Here is a 16,864-nt window from a genome sequence, read left to right on the forward strand (position 1 = left end):
ACTCAAAGTGTTCTCAACAAGTTCTGAAAGGTGGTCGGACAGATGCTGATGGCTGACATTGTGCAGGTTGTAATAGTTCGGGTTTTGAGTCATTCGGCGGTAGAAGTAAGTCCAAGTGAGGATATCCTGAGGGATAGAACGTAAACACAACGAAGAAACATAATCAGGAATCGCTTACCATAGCATCCTGCTTGTTCTCAATGGTTTTGACTGCGATCTCCGCGAGGAAGTAGTCATGGAGGAGATGGGTCGGGAGATGTGACTCGATTGGAAGCCCTTCGGCAAGGAACTTCTTGTAGAAGTCCTTGCGTGTTTGCTGGCACATGAGAACGCATCGACTGCGCTCATCTTCCATTGGCCGACAAGCGCGGCCCATCATTTGGAGAACGTCCATGACTGGATAGTCGATGTAACGATGCTCCTTGCCCTCATAGAACTGAACACCCATGATGATGACCATGTAACTTGCCACCGGCAAGCTCCAAGCCGTGTCTTTCGATGCAACAAGCAGTTGGATAGCTCCTGACTCAAACAGGCGCTGAACGATCCGTTTGTCCTGCTTATCGAGAGCCTCGTGGTAATACCCGATACCGTGTTTGAGCGTTTCAACGAGGCCCTTGTCGTTGATGTGGTCCAGGTGAGGTTGTAAGTCGTCAAGCTCGATGTTGAGGAATCGATCAGGTTTATCGTCCGCTAGGCAGTGAGTCAGAAGGTCGTCGACCGTCAGGCGGCACTGTCGCCTGGAGGGAACAAAAACGATGACGGGTTTTGAGGGAGAGTACTCCAGAACGGCGAGGTAAGCAGGCTTCGACATGGCGATCATCAAGGAGGGGAAATGGGGGATGGTAAAGGACTGAAGATGTATGTCCATATCGAGGGGACGGGCACTAGTAACAATATCAGTACCCAGCCTTCGAGGAGCAACGGAAGGCAAATACCTTGGTGAAAAGTTGAAGATCGCGTGAGAAGGTGCACCCATCCACTCGCCCAGATCTCGGGCGTTCGCAAGAGAGACTCCACAAGCGACTATGCGTGTCTTGATTTCCGTTTGGGCTGAGACATAACGCGTGCGGGAAATGACGACCTCGTAGGTGGGTCCCACTTCACCGCCGACCAACTGCACCTCATCAGCGATAAGAAGACCGATATTTTGGATGTTTTTGCGTTGTCGCCACCGTCGTGAAAGGACGTCCCACTGTTAATAAGTGAGAAAAAAAGGGAAAGTAGAATGGAAAGATCTGACAAACCTGCGTTGGTGTGCAGACAATGACGTCTCCTTTCTCCAGAAGCCTCAGATCAGCACTTGTCTCCCCTGTGAGACTGACAATCTCCTTCCCGCCTTGAAGCTTTTCGAACTTGGCCCGCCATTCCACAACCCGCTGATCAACCATTTCTTGATATGGCTCGATACAAACCGCTCGGGGTTGCTCTCTCTTACTCCAGAGACGAAGGAGAGCAAATTCTGCGCAGATTGTCTTCCCGCTACCGGTAGGCGCACCGATGAAAACATTTTCGTCTGTCGTATAAAGAGCTTGGAAAACCTGGGTTTGGATCTTGTTGAAGGTTTGTATCGTCGAGGAGTAGAGTGCTTCGAATTCCTTGTTGTGCAAGGCGGAAAGAGGTAGGGCCTGTAGGTCGAGAAGCGGAGTAGGAGGAGGGAACTTTTCGGGCAAAATGAGATGTTTGAAAGAAATGGGAAGCCGAGTTTCGGCGTGAAGCCAGCGATCCGAGATAATGGAGATGTAGTAGTTGGGTGGGACAGGTTCGAACATGGGCACAGTAAGAGTAACGTTATGTTCATCTTCCGCGTATCGTTGACGAAGGATGAACGAGTCATGGAAAAGTATCACCTCGCCATCCACATCTTCGACCACGATAAGGAAGGTCTCCGCCGTACCATGAATTTTTTCGTCCCATCGAAAATCAGGTATGATAGAAAGGTCGATTCGAAGAAGCGACCGAGTGATGGGTTGGACCTGCGCCTGGAGCCTGAAGCAAGTTCGTCAATGAGATACCCAAAAAAGTCAGACATCAATCAGAACTTACTGAAGCTTCGGGAAGCTGTGGACGAGACGGTGCACCAACCGCCCAGCGTTAGGGATCCCGATTAGTTCACCAATCTCAGGAGGTGTCTAAAGAAATTTGAGCGGCGCAGCTAGAAACGAAGTTGACGAAGCGTACCAGATCAAAGTAACGGTACCAAGGCTATGAAAGACGCGCATTGTCAGCAACGAAACGAAAGGGGAACAAATATCACTCACGAATTGTTTGCCTTCTGCCTTTCTTATCACTTCAGCAGGAACGCCCTTGAATTGACGAAGAGGCGTCATTGAACCCCACCTGATATACTTGTGAGCGATGGCTAGCTTTAACAAGCACAACAACCTACATCCTCTTCTCAACCATCTTGCAAAGGTCGAGAGCTGCTTTAGCAGGCACAGCCCAGCCGCGTTTCAGACATATCTCGAACATAGCCCTCAAAATACTATAGGCGATATAGTTAGCACAAGTCGAGGGACGCGGTTGATCAGTACACACCGCCCAGCAGATTGCTGCACAAAGACCATGTCAGCGACGAGGACGAACCCTAGAAAGCTTTAGATATCATTCCAGTGATGAATGGCCGTGAAAACGCTTACCATCGAGCTTGAGTTGCGAGATGTAGGCTTGCAGGAGTACGTTGATTTTGGCCGCAGGCTCCTCGACGCTTTCTTTCACAGGAATCGGTACCCTCTCGAGTAGCTTTGCGAGCTCCAGCTTTTCCTCTTGTCGAACCTGATGAGAAAATGTCAGTGAAGGCACATAAGAGATCACAAGGAAGAAAACTTACAGGTACAAACTTAAACTCGTTTGAAAGTGCAAAAACCCTGAATAACTCAAGCGATGACATCGTCGAACGTAGATGCTGGTTGTAGACCATCATGGAGTTGTACGTCACATAGTAATACGAAGCGATTCGGCCGAGCTCTGTACTTTGGAATCGACCTGACGACCTCTCGTACTTGATAAGTTGACACTTCTCCAGAAGGACAGCAGCGGAGTGGGCTATGTCAGCGCGCTTCTGGACTAGGGCACCGTCATCCTCCTGGTAGTCGACGCCTACGCTGTACAGGGCCGGCGACTTGAGCATGCGAATGTAGCTGCAAACGGGTGTTAGATTCTTTAGAAGAAGAGAAGAAAAAGAAGGTACACGCACAGGTAAGTGTAACCAAGCCATTGAACGGCTTCATCACGATTCCGGACGGTCCCAAGCACAATCTCAGCGTTGAGGTTGTCCGCCAGCTTCGAGACAAATTGGGACTCGATGGGCAGCTGCTGGTTCAGCAGGCTGAGGTAGTACTGCATCTCGGAGTGGTTTGTGATGATGATGCCCTCTCCAAAGGTGTCATATTGCGGACGACCGGCGCGACCAAGCATCTGGAGGACGTCTTGGGATGAGAGCTCCACCCAGCGACCCTTCTCTGGGTTGTAAATCTGCGTTCCCTTGATAATGACGGTATGGGCAGGAAGATTGACGCCCCAAGCCAGTGTCGCCGTGCAAACTAGGACCTGGATAGATCCGTCCGCAAACAATTCTTCAACGAGTCCACGGTCCTCCCTTGACATTCCAGCGTGATGAATGGCGAAGCCGAATGGCAAGAGATCTCTCAGGTTGCTGTCCTTCACGTTGCCAGCTTCCTCCGTCAAGATCTCTCGAACGGCACCATCAGGCTTCACGAACTGGGTGATCGTCTCCTTCTCGATGGCTGTGTCTCTCAGGAACCTGGCGGTCTTCGCAGTTTCTTTGCGAGAGTGCACGAACACGAGCGTCTGGTTCTTGCCCGCCTGGTCGAGCACCTTTTCGTAGCAGACTTCATTGGTGATCTGGTAACGCTTGATCGCTTTCTTTTCCGTGACCCCGATGAACTGTTGTTGAAGACCGCAAGGCCTATATGACGCGTCAAAGTAGAAGAGACCCTTCTTCTCATCAACACGAAGGAAGGTCGCAACGTCCTCGTAATTGGGCAATGTAGCCGAAAGACCAAGGAGGCGGACGAACTCAGATCGTTGTTCCGCCCATCTGACAGTCCGGGCGATGATACTTTCCAAAACAGGTCCTCGCTCGTCGTGGAGGAGATGGATTTCATCAATGATGATGAGGCGTACGAGGTTGGTGTAAGAAGTGTCGGTCATTTTCCTCGTGATGACATCCCATTTCTCCGGAGTGGTAACGATGATCTGGGTCTCTGCAATCTGCTGTTTGGTCATTTGGGAGTCGCCAGTAAGCTCGCCGACTTTGATACCGAAGACCTTGAGTCGGGCTGTGAAGTTTCCGACCATCTCTTGGACAAGGGCCTTCATGGGAGCGACGTAGACGATCTTGAAAGCGTCCAAATCGAACGTTCCGGTCTCTTCGTTACGGTGCTTGGCAAGTTCATTGAGAATTGTCAACATGGCGACGTTTGTCTATGAGGCGATGATTAGGGAGTTGAAGCTGCATATCAACATGAAAGACGTACCTTTCCCGCGCCAGTTGGAGCACAAAGCAATATAGGTTCGTCTGTACCGAAAGCGATTGGGAAGACTTTACTCTGAACGCGATTAAGCTTGGGAACTGTAAACGCCTCGCGAGCCCAAGCTGGTAGGGCAGTTATGGGAACAAAGTCGCCTTCCGTCGTAGGCTTCTGCTTTGGGGCAGGGACATGAATTTCTTCGTAACCCTTCTTCGCCCGCTTGAACGACCCATCTGGCAGTTTGCACTTCTTGTTCGACATCAAGTGCCCGCCCTGGCTAAATGCCATGCTATCGAGATCCACTGTCCGTTTGGGTTGGACGATAGAGCCCGGCGCAACAGTGGCCGTCTTTGGAACCTCAATCTTGGGCTCATCAACATCCATGGCATCTGAACGAGGCTTCGCTTGCCTGTCACCCGCCAGCTCTCGAAGGATCCACCCAACTCCCTTCTCGCGCATAGCAACCTCAACATTAACGCGTTCATCCGCGTCACTACGCATCAGTTTGGTACACCACACGACGACGTCGCGATTTTTGAGGAATTTGGCGGTGATGTAGAAGCTCTGAAAGTCGAAGAGTTCCATGAGCTGGTTCTCGCAGTCACGGGCACTGGATTCGGATCCAAGAATGCTGAGGACGGAGGTTGTCTTTTCCGCAGCGGTGACGGGGTCGGGGTAGACTTCGGATATCTGACGTTGAACCCAGAAACCGTCGATGGAATGTGGGGAGACAATGTCCTTGTCAGCTTTGACCTTCCGTGATGAGTCGCCTCCTATGATAAGCTCCTCCCCCGCACCATCCTCGACGGTTTCCTCAGGAGCAGCTTCCTGCCCCTCTTCTTCTTCCTCCGATTCTTCGGCAATCTCAAAGCCCTCCTCATCCTCTTCCTCCTGTTCCTCCTCGTCGAAGACGACGGCTACTCCAACTTCCTCATCAATCTCAGCATCCTTCTTCTCCATGTCGGGATCTGCCATAGACTCGTCTTCAGCGTTGTAATCCGTAATCTTCTTTGAAAGGCTGACGAGCTGTGAGAACTGCTCGCTCGGGATGGGACCAGTGACCTCCTCAATCTCCTTCTTTTTGTCGAAATCCTTCATCCCCTCGTTTTTGAGTGTCTCCAGCACCGAATCAGCAGCACTCCGCACAATGTCCTGCGCCTGGTCCCCGAGCGCAGTGTGAACAGAAGAAAGAATAAGTTCGTAGACTTCCCGCGTTTCCGCAGTTCGTGGACGATACGTGAGGCCTTCAACATCTTGCGTCGCCTCAATGATGTTCGCGTACCCAAAGCCTGCGGCAGTTTCGAGTTTGCGTTTGGCTGTCGGCCTCTCAGACCCATCGTTTTTGTCGGAAGACTTTTTCTTCTTCTTCTCGAGGTCTTTTGGGGCCTGTCGTACGACTCGAGAGCCCATTTCCCGAACGTCGATTCGGCCAGCAAGCGAAGTTGGCGCACCATCAGGCTCCTTGTCTCGACGCGGCAGAGCTGACCTATCCGCCGTCAAGACCAGCGACGAAATAGCGCCATAATTGTAGCCCGAAAGATCTGGTTTTCCGTGGCCAGCCATCGTTGTCGTCGACGTGGGCGTAAAGAGTTGTTGAAAATTCTGAGCGGAGCCGAAACAAAAATAATCTAGAATAATAATACTAGAAAATAATGCAAAATACTGCTCCTTCCGAACCCCATCACCACAACCCTCAAAGACTCTGGCAATCGCTTCTCAGAAAAGTATCGACTTTCTTTGGAGGCAAAAATTTAGCTCCTGGACTATATTTATATTTCCTGTCTTTATTTGGCGCGAACACTGAATCCCCGATGAATAGCTCTATCCCACAAGGTGAAAACTCGGATGTCGACTCACTCGCAGAGACTGCCGACCTTGTCTGCAGAGTTTCAGAAACGGTTAGCTCGGAATTTTATGCTTGGGATATAAATTATTGTCAAAAAACTCTCCACTCGCTTCTGGTAAAGGCCCCAGCATCCCCCCGTTGTCTAACGAAAGAAACCGGAGGCACACATGCTCAAACGGCTCGCAAAGGGAAAGGCAGAAGTCGCCCCAAGCGCGCTGATGAAGAAGTCGAAAATTTTGACATCACCGATGGTCCGGAAGGTTGTACCTCCACGATCGTTCCAGTTGAAGTGGTGAAACTCGATGAAGCGCTCAGACCTTACCCAAGCTACGAAACATGCACGCCCCTCACGCGCAGCATTTGCGTTGGCGATGATCCCCACCTCATGCCGTTCATGCCGTTTTCTGACGACCCAGAGTTCGACTATATGTCGTACAATGAACAATATAAGTTTTTCTTGTGGCAAATACCCAATCGCGACCCAGACTGTGCGTATCTCCTTCACTTACATCGACATTTAGCGCGCATTAATTTTTTCACTACCGAAGTGGAAGTTATTGTAGTTGAAATTGCACGCAGGTTACATTCAGAACATCAACTGTCCTTGGAGGCAATTGATCAAGTTGCTGTCCTTCCACTTCAGTTAGATCGACTTGTTGGTGTAAGTCGTCGGCGGTAAAGTTTCCACTTACTATCTCTATCTCCCTCTCGCCCAATAATATGACTCATAGTGATTATCCAAAATGGCTCGATTTCGAGCAAGCGACTTCTCTTCCATATCATTCCCCTTTCTCCACGGCTTCAGAGCACCCTCACGGACAGCTTCCCAATCTTTTACAATACTTCTGCAACAATAGCAGTTGCCTAGTTGGTTACTGTACTATCCATAGTACGTTTGACCACCAACGCTCAAACTCACCACTGACTTCTGTCAAGACGAAGAAATACCCATGCCTAATTTGATACCCCCTTCGGTTAGAAATAATGCGCTTATAGCTTCTGTGGAAAAACCATGCGGATCCCTGTGCTTCGTGCTTGGCGGCGTTTCCTCCTCGATTGCAAGTATAACAGATTCGTCGCTTTCTCACTAACATGTCTGATGGAAATCTAGCCCTCCGTGTGGACGGAAAGCGAGATGCAGACGCTGAGAATTCTCATGGACTACTCTCCCGACATATTACCATGCGATGCTGCTATTATTTGTCGTAAGCCTTGTCGAGAGGTAATACTTCGCCCTCACTTGGTCACTGAAACCCAAATTAACTCTCATCTCGCCGCAGGTATTCAAACACCGTCAAGACCCGCCAAAGACTAAAAAGAGCATCGGAAAGGCTAAACCGATCACAGGAACAATAGGTACTTGTGCACCCGTCTCAACTTGACTTGCCACCCCTCTGAAGCATACGTAGATCATGACGCAAAAACCTTTGTTCCGTGCGTTGATCTACCCATACCTATCCCCTGACCCCCAAGCTCTGATAATCATAACCAGCGATTATCCATGCAGTCACCCAGGTCCATGCGATGGACGAGCAGATTGCGCTTGTTTCCATAACAAGGCGCACTGCGAAGTTGCTTGTCGCTGTGATCTTTCTTGTACGTTTCCCAATTTCCTATCAATATCTTCTCATAATGAAATCACCACAGGTCCGCGCAGACGGCGGGGATGCCATTGCAAGAAAGATGTGACGGGAAAGTTGTGTTACAGCGCAAGATGCCCCTGCTACAGGGCGCACAGAGAGTGTGATCCAGTCCTTTGCGTGGATTGCGATGCCAGGTATGTATTCTCATCGTTTTCCTGCGCCGTGAACGTTATTGATTCGGTCCACATTAGATGTGGAGGTATACACGCACGAAAACTTCCGGTCGCAGAGCTAACTCCCTTGGCATGATTCAGATACTGCATCGGCCGCCTGCCAGAACGTCTCCCTTCAGCAAGGACGATTCAAGGTAAAACATACATTTCTCTACTTCACGATCACCCCTCTGATCTTGCCCAGCGCACCGAAGTCCGTCAAAGCCGGTGGGGCTTGGGTCTTTTCCTCGTAGAACCCGCCGAGAAAAACGACCTAATTTCAGGTACTGCCCCTCGATTCATCCAGGTTGGATATCTTCATGACTCTCCGCTTTCGCCATAGAGTATACTGGGGAACTGATATTAGATCCCACCCGAGAGTCACGAGAGTGCGTCTTTCCATTTTTTACAACATCTTTGGACATGGTGAACTGACGCTCCAACGCCCAGAATCGTCGCAACGCATAGAAACCGCAACTACGTCTTCGAGCTAAATTCCGCTTTCTCACTCGATAGCGGCGGTGCTGGGAACGAAACAAGATATATAAATCACCAAACTGGAGAACTGGCAAACTGTACTGCGAAAAGTGAGTGGCATCATGTCCACCCGTCTTTCTTTCTAATCCTGTCGCAACAGTTCGACTTGTAAACGGGGAACACCGAATTGGGATCTATGCTTGTGAGTTACAGTGATTGAGTCGCGTATTACCGCTTATGCTTCTTTTTTCAAGTGAGAAAGATCAAGCCAGAGGAAGAGATCCTCTTCGACTACGGGTCACATTTCTTTCAACATGGTTCTCAAAGAACTGCTAAAGCTGCGGACGAATAAATTATTCTATCAAGTAATTTTAAGCACCACTGGTTTGTAAGAGAAATGAAAGAGACACATGTATACGAGCTTTGAGCGGTCCCTGTACTCGAAGAACGATAGGTGTATAAATTACCACTACATTGCCTGTCTTTTCGCAGATTCCACCAGTTCGCCCTCCACTCCAGGGTCTAACAATTTCTTGTCCAGTCCTTCACCAACTTTAAATTCCTGAACTCGTCGAGCCGCAACGCCATGCTTATTCTTATAGAACACAATGTCGCCTTCATCTTCAATAAAAAGACACTGCGTGAACGACCGATACAACGCGTAGAAGGCAGGCTGAAATAAAAATCCATTTCACAAAATCAGCAACCCGTTTTCGATGACAAAACACAGGACGAACCGTAGAATCGTAGTTATAATCTTCCTTCAACACGCTTTTGATCGCCTTCGTAATTTCAGGTCCATTATCTGTGACGCAAAAAATGTCAGAGAGTCCGAGATTTCAGCTTCAAGAATGGAGGGTACGCACAGAAAGGTGCTCCAATGAAAAAATCTGCAACGTCATCAGACACCGGAGAAAAAATGAAACCACATGAAACGACACTTACGATGTGCAACGTGATCATGGCTTATATTATGGAAGAAAAACCTTCCGATCCAGCCAAGGAGGGGTCTATCAACCGTAGCAGCCGCGCCTCGGAGAAAGGTCCATTCTTTTTTCCTGTAGTGCGGGATTGTGGGGTCTGAGTGGTGGAGGTATGTGAACATGACTGTTCGAGGTAGTTGTTAGGCTTGGGGGCCGAGAAGAGGGCGGCGGACTTACCGATCCTGATTACGATGTATTAATTTTGGTGAGTTAGAATACTGCAGCTGCAAGAAGTGACGTACCAATGATTCGCGAGCTGCAAGGTTTTGTTGAGAGAAATTAACAATAGTTTGGGACGTTTCGACTTACGACGTAAGGAATGAAGTAACACCATAAGAAAAAATCACGGCCTAAAAATCCCAGAACGGTCGCGGTGATGCATAGACCAAGGTTAGACAGGATGATATATTTTCCTGCGGCCATATCACTTGGTGTCAAGAGAGAAAAGCAAGAGAAGACAAAAACCACACACGTTGCGAGGGTTTGAACAACGGCGAACTGGGGCTGAAATGATTAGTCCCCTTGGGATATGCCGCAGATCCCATAGCATTTCGGCTTTACCCATAATCCAATCATCAGGCCAAAACTATGTACAGGAGAAGGGAAGGCATACGCACGTCAAGTATATCCACCACCCACTTTTGTTTTTGAGGAAAATCAGCATGAAACCCCGGAGACGACTTTGAAGGAAAAAACGCACAATCCCTGCATGACAAGCATGTGAAGCAATGTGTAAAGCGGCGTCTCCTCAAAAACCTCCGAGTAGTCCGCGGCAGTCGCCGTCTTTTGGTCTGGTAAGCCTGGGAAGGTGAAGCGCGGGTACGGGACGTAGTTCTCGTCTCGTTCTATGGATGAGGTGGCTTTCTAAATGCAGGTTCGGTTTTATTTTGGTGGGCTTGACGGTGTAATGAGAAAATGGGTGACGTACATGATGAGTGTGGTGTGTCGCGCGCCATGCGAAATATGGGACGAAGAGGTACTAATTGTTGTAACGCGCAGTAATCAATATCGGGGTCATTCAGAAGTATATCGAGGGGACTCACGGAGTGAAGTATGAACCCGATGATATTATTCAGAACGACGTTGTCGTATAACGTTCCGTGACCCGCATCATGCCCTATTTATTGAATTAGACACTGTCATCGTCGTCAAAGGTGGAGAAAGCAACTACCGAGACAAAATATACCAGCGTTCATCAACCCCTGGAGCCACCAATACGCTCCCCACATCCCCGACTTCAATAGCGATCTCTTCCACCCAACGGAAACGTAGCCCCCAAACTCGGTCCCTGGAATGAGAGATGCGAACTTATACAAGAGGAGGGAGATAGATAAGTCCCGGAGGATGTACAGTGTTGATGTAAGTGGTCGTCCTGGAATTATGTGAGTGTGCTGTGTGGTGTGGTTAGGCAGAAGAGAAGGACTTACTTCGAAGGAGGTGTTTTGGAACGGCGTCGTGGATCTCTTTAAACGTTACGGTCGGCGGTGTAAATGGTTTGCGGAGTCTAGTAGTATGGTTGAATTAATAAGTCGTACGTTGGATGGAGACTGGAAGAATGAGCAAACGAACCTTGCTTCGTACTCTGGCCCATTTCGGAAAATCATTTCTGAGTCTGAGAGGGGCATAAGTATTTGGGTAGGTAAGGCGCAAGTGGATGGGTCCTTGAATCCTCTTAAGTGTATCGTCACTTTATGCTGCCGCCTGACCATGGTGTAGTGAGGATCCGCACCCTTGACTAGTCTTCCACGCGCTTCGGCACTGCCTGAGTAGGTAGTAAGTAGATCCTGATTGATCCACTGCTTCCACATCCTCGAATCGGTAGTCTTGAAACGCCCATTCGGGTAACGCGTTCTCCGGATTAAGAAATTGAGCACCAGAAGAGGATGCTTTGATCGGCTTGTCCGTAATAAGTTCTAATGTTTTGGCTCGAGATGCGTCCAGATCGCAAGCTTCGATTCAAACGTCCGGCGGCTTTCGGGAGTCGACGTGATCACTGTGGTAAGTATAAACCCCGAAAATCTGTTGAAGTAGATACTCCTTACGGCTCGGATTCGGAGTGCTTGTGGAAAACAGACTTGTCTTAAAACTTCTGCAATGTTATTCTCACCCTGAGGTAATACGTCAGTATGCAGCGGAAGGTACATACCGCGTGTAGAGCACGTATTACCCGTGGACCATTCTAGGGTAGGGTCAATCGGCGCGGTACTTCAAGCTTCAAGCTGAGGATCACAGTGGTAACGAACATCTGCGTCGAATATCACGGACATCGCGTTTACTAAGGATGTAAAATTAGTGAGAGGGTTTGATATCCGACTGATCTTGGAAGCGAGAAATTGCTACCCGATTGGATCCACACTTTGAGTAGCAATAGTAGGACTTGTTGAGTAGCAAGTAGTAGGACTTGGTTGGGCGCGTGGTTGGAAAGTTTCAAGTTTGGATAATAATGAACTAGAATGCGAGCGAAGATGACTTCCGAAGTGTAACTTGACCAAACTGTGGATGATCGTCGAGTAAAAGATTCAAAACAATGAGCCTGATGTCCGAGGTCATTTATTCTTACAGATTTACCATCTAACGTCCGTTCAATCTCGGGCCTTGCGCTTTCTGACGCTGAACAGGTACATTCAGCAGCTAATTTGTATCAGCAGTTCGATCGGGAAGATGAGGTGGCGTCTGGCCACTATGACTGATCGCCAAGCGGCATGGACATCGGTGGTGAATCCATGTTGCTCAATATTCAATGCGAGGGTGGTCGGAGGTGTTCGAGTGCGGAAGAGTTGAAGGGAGAGCGTGGGAAAGTCTCCTGGTCACCCAAATTCAACCCAAATTCTCAATCACTAGTACTCGATACAGATACATAACAGCGCCAGAAATATTTCAGCATTTCCAAAAATCATCGACACTTCTGGACTACTATCGCGGGTTTAATATTTTAGAGAGAAAAGCTCCTCAGTCTGAACGCCGCTGAAAAAAATTATGTTCACCAACACGTTTGAACAACTCACGGACTCCCCGGATATCTCTTGTTTAGGCTGCCCTCCAAAAAAAAAGGTGTGGAATGACTCGGCTACTGATGGGGCATCGCGGATTGAGCGCGGAACCTTCAGAATCAAGCTATAGATCGCTTTTAGTCTGCTGCTCTCCCAGCTGAGCTTATGTCCCCTTTAACCACTAAATTTTTCTTGTACAACAAGCAGAATTAGAGGAATGAAGAAAAAATTATGAGCTCCTAAAACCACGAAAGAGCGGATAAAAATACCAAAGATAAATTAAGATGGGGGCACCGCGGATCGAACGCGGGACCTTCAGAAATCAATATTGAATAGACTCCGATCTACTTCAGTCTGCTGCTCTCCCAGCTGAGCTATGCCCCCTTCTCAATCGAAGCCCAAACGGACGATGTACCTAGAATGTCCTGGTTGACAGGAGGGTTAGTTCGAAGCGCTAACACTTGATAAAGTAGTAGATGATTTATGAGGAGGCGCCTTTAAGAAAATGGATAATCACATTCATCGCGAGTCAGGCGAACAGCATATATAAGTCGAAAACAGTGAAGTAAATACCCGGTGTGTATGTGCATTATTCAATATACGTAGCTGTCGTGTCGCGATTAGTGACGAGCATCTATCCGGATCCAGGACAAGGGAAGGTAAATCCGCATAGCCGTGGAAGGGGCGGTAACTCGTAAACTGACCAAGAAAAACACGCTCGGGGCCCAACAGCCTCAACAGCCTACTTATCCCCCCACCTAGCCAAAAACGCACTGAAATCTCTCGACCTCTTCTCCCCTCTTGCGTTCCCAACTCCAGGGAAGCCTCATTGGGAAACCACCACCATTGCCAAAATCACCACCGCATAGGGGTTCAACAGGGAATCCTTAATCGAGAAACCCCTATCTCTGCTTCGGAATAACGTTCTCAGCTTGCGTATGCGCGTTGCTGAACGCGGGTGGCGAAGGTGATGGAAGGGAGGGCGACTGCTGCCCGTGACCTGGATTAGGAGGAGTTGGGGCCACCGGTGTTGGGGAGGTTGGTGGTGATGAGCCGGTCAGGTGCAGGGGCGGAGGTACGGCTCAACGGTTACGACGCCAATTCGAAGTTCCTTCATTCGAGCGAGTGTAGTTCTTTGACTTTTGCACGCGTAGAGACCTCCCTGCAGATCTGCCTCTTCGTCGTCTTGGTTTGCTAGAGGAGGAGGGGCGGATACAAAGTGCCTGGAGCCTTCTTTCGATTGCTGGGATTGAGAGTGAGAGTGAGATTGCGAACGAGAGCGAGACCCCAATGAAGACGTAGCCGAAATCACCCCACCAGTACCACATTCTCCAAAAAGAACGCCAGGAGACCTTGCGGGGTTGTACGGCTGAGGCCGTTCTTCACCTGATGATGACGAGTTGGGCCGTCAATTGATGTGTGTGAACTATCAAAGGAAGATACGGGACGAGGACAGGGTGCGTACTGGAGCCCAGTGAAAACCGGCTCTGCACCGTTCCGCAGATATCGATGGCGGAGGACAAAATCGGCGAGAATCCGCACCTGACTGTGATTCCCGGCATCAACCGAACACGGACTTCTTTCCACAGCGTACTTACTTTTTTTCGACTCGACATCAACCTGTTTTACAACAAAGTTCTTTCTTTCCATTCAAAACTCTGTTTGCAAGCCGACGGATTATATATATCAGATACCCTCAAATGATTCCCATTTCCCCTCTTTCCTTCCTTCCCCCACTTTCCCCTTCATTCTGTCTTCCAGACTGCAGGACATCCAACATCGTTTCGCGCATCCCTCGGCAAGCCCCTCGTGGACCTATCAGAACAATGAGGGTACGTCATCATGGGAGTTCAATGTGGTGGGAATCGTGCATTTGATTCGCCGTAAGTGCCTTGTTGTTCAAATGACTAAATCCTCACGTTCATGTAGACAAGCCGGCCGTACGCGTTCTCTCACACAATAACATCTCGGTGAGTAGTTTTTTTGGCACAGTCAGATATAGTTCTGACCGTTTATCATGCATATATGCGCCCTATTTTTGCTCAATCCTGCTCGGCGGCGCCGCATTTACCAAGGTGCGTGACTTTTCAGTCCAGGTTAGCGCTAGCTCGCAAACTAATATCCTTCCTTCCGTGTTCCATCCCTATACACAGCCGCTTCGGGGTAGAGCCTTGTCAGTCGAAGGGACGGATGGTCGTGGACGAGAATTATGAGCCGTTCTGACAATCAGCGGTGCGGGGGTCTAGGTGGATGGGGATGGTTTCAGTACTGGGAATCGCAGATAGTAACGGAATATAGCACATTTCTGAATCAATACAAAATATTCACCAGCTACAGACAACAACCGCAAAGTGCAGCTGCAGGCGGAAAGGAAGCGATTTAAGCAGAAATTTCGGCCATTCGTATCAAAATGGTGACTTTCAAGGCGGAGCCTCGCGGAAAAAAATCCGCAAAAGGGACAAAATCCCAGTCTACCAGCGCCTTTCTGCTCTGCCGACGATCTCCGATATCTGCCGGGAATCCGCAGATACTTGCGGCTGATAACAGAGCCGGTTTTCACTGGGACTGGAGCCCCATGCAGTTTAGGCCGAGTGGATTTATGCGAAGGGTGTTGTCATTTGGCAGGAGGGCTTGCTGGGCTGGGAAGTGGAGGGTAATTTGAAGGGGATGTGATTGTGCCGTAGGTTCACCGCCATTTAAAGGACGCGTTGTTATCGTGCAGGGCTCTGCGGAAAGCGGGGTCAGATTAATCCCTCAAATAGTGAGTGAAGCGGGCCATACTTCGGAGAATCACTGGTGGCCCAGGAAGAACGTGGAATGAGAAGAAGGTAGAGGTCGTTTGAGTTCCGGCCCTGGCTGAAACTAGGGACGCGCAGGAAACGATATTCAACAGCTATTGTGTCGCATCCGTGTCTCCAAGGACTGAGTACTTCGTACTGCATGGTACATGCTGAGCGCTGAGCTTGAGTACTTGAGTTCCCGATGTCAGCGACGGAATCGCAATACACACCTTTCAAAGCTCCGCTGGGTCCATCCCTCTCAATTCTCAACGCCTTGAATGTATCAACCGTACCTCCAATCTTCGAGGCCCGATGCAGTGATCGACTCCGAATCCATAAGATGGTAATCACCGTGACTTCTAGACCTGATCCGTGAATTTTAAAAAACAAGGTACTTCATGGCCTTGCTTGCTTGGAAAGCCGGTGCGACTCGTCGGTAGTGCAGATTCTTGGTTACTGCGTTGATGGTGGTGGAAAGAAACAACGAGGAAGACAAACAGTGATCAACAGGAATTTGATCGACGTCAACGTCGTCCTCGACCACCATCATCATCTCCGCCAACTTCTACCGTTCGCCCGCTTGGGATTTACACTCATTTTCTCTCAAATTGAGACTCGAGCTGCCCAGCTCTCCTGCTTGACACTTACTCAGGTGAAAGCGCATTCAATTGCTCACTGATTCACGGTGTCAAGCTCACAGGAATCGAAGGTCCACCGCACCAGGGATGTACGATGCGGGATGGGTCTATAGCAATTTGGTAGCAGCAGTGCGTATCTATACATCCATATTTATTCAGCTTCTTTTTTGCTTACAACCCTCGTCTCTCTCCGTCAGTGAGGCCATGTCAGTTTTGGAAACCCTCAACTGAAATGAGAGATCGACGGTTGTGAATATAAAGGCTACGTATGCGACTCTCTTGTCGCTGAAGTTTACGGTACGTGCCCTATTTCATCAACTTGCTGCAAAATGCCCATCACACTTTCAGGACGACGAACGATGGAACGTAGGTCTTCACGGCGCAGAGGAGAGCAACCTGTGGTAATGCTGTTCTCCATGTGCTGTAAGGCCCATGTCGAATCTTGGAGCAACCCAATAACTGAACAACTTTGGAACGAGTAGGATCAGAGTCCCCCAGCCGTGGAAGGATTGAACGTCAATTCGAAAGCCTTTCTTGCTCTTGATACGACATAACTGGTCCCTCTTGACGATGAGCTAATGGGTTGGTCTTTTGTAGGATCCGGGACGTGGTGAGGCCCTTGCAGAGATCAACCTTGCGGCTCCATCGTTTGTCGGATGCCGCATGGCTATTCTTCCCTCATTTAGCTGAGGCGCTCATGGACGTCAGTAGCATCATACAGCTCATGTCGTACCACCGGCGCTCGTGCGGATTAGTGTCCAGAATACTTGGGTATGGAGAGCCGGGAGGGCAATTCGAGGTCAGTGACAGAAATGGAATCAAAACGACGGGAAGTGAGGCGAGGTTCTGCTGGTCGTCATAA

General features: G+C 49.2%; 3 protein-coding genes across 3 annotated transcripts in view; 1 reads left to right on the forward strand and 2 right to left on the reverse strand.

Moving 5' to 3' along the window:
* LACBIDRAFT_240054 (uncharacterized protein) overlaps positions 1-6,056 on the reverse strand; it is a gene marked incomplete at both ends in the record, with an annotated part of 37,026 nt that extends 30,970 nt beyond the window's left edge. The window contains 8 exons of the mRNA XM_001888084.1: positions 2,182-2,205; positions 2,262-2,340; positions 2,390-2,485; positions 2,539-2,587; positions 2,640-2,775; positions 2,831-3,140; positions 3,197-4,446; positions 4,500-6,056. Of these exons, the coding sequence (XP_001888119.1) occupies positions 2,182-2,205; positions 2,262-2,340; positions 2,390-2,485; positions 2,539-2,587; positions 2,640-2,775; positions 2,831-3,140; positions 3,197-4,446; positions 4,500-6,056 (3,501 nt within the window). The remainder of the gene's footprint in view (positions 1-2,181; positions 2,206-2,261; positions 2,341-2,389; positions 2,486-2,538; positions 2,588-2,639; positions 2,776-2,830; positions 3,141-3,196; positions 4,447-4,499) is intronic.
* Positions 6,057-6,145: 89 nt separating this feature from the next.
* SDG16204 (SET domain-containing protein) lies at positions 6,146-8,827 on the forward strand (the record flags this gene model as incomplete). The annotated part of the gene is made up of 14 exons (XM_001888043.1): positions 6,146-7,014; positions 7,071-7,228; positions 7,276-7,397; positions 7,451-7,561; positions 7,620-7,695; positions 7,749-7,773; positions 7,832-7,935; positions 7,987-8,116; positions 8,174-8,181; positions 8,237-8,289; positions 8,340-8,418; positions 8,478-8,523; positions 8,585-8,721; positions 8,772-8,827. 14 exons carry the CDS (start codon positions 6,146-6,148, stop codon positions 8,825-8,827), a joined length of 1,974 nt encoding a protein of 657 aa, XP_001888078.1.
* A 253-nt stretch (positions 8,828-9,080) lies between these two features.
* FAD12-1 (delta-12 fatty acid desaturase protein) lies at positions 9,081-11,076 on the reverse strand (the record flags this gene model as incomplete). Its single annotated transcript, XM_001888085.1, has 13 exons — positions 9,081-9,284; positions 9,349-9,416; positions 9,478-9,501; positions 9,557-9,718; positions 9,900-10,007; positions 10,067-10,149; positions 10,212-10,232; positions 10,295-10,458; positions 10,523-10,573; positions 10,638-10,711; positions 10,763-10,842; positions 10,876-10,966; positions 11,022-11,076. Coding segments are annotated over 13 exons (1,185 nt in total), but the record flags the coding sequence as incomplete, so codon positions are not given.
* Positions 11,077-16,864: the final 5,788 nt, after the last annotated feature.

Source organism: Laccaria bicolor, genomic scaffold (assembly GCF_000143565.1).
Source record: "Laccaria bicolor S238N-H82 LACBIscaffold_51 genomic scaffold, whole genome shotgun sequence".
Lineage (NCBI taxonomy): Eukaryota > Fungi > Basidiomycota > Agaricomycetes > Agaricales > Hydnangiaceae > Laccaria > Laccaria bicolor.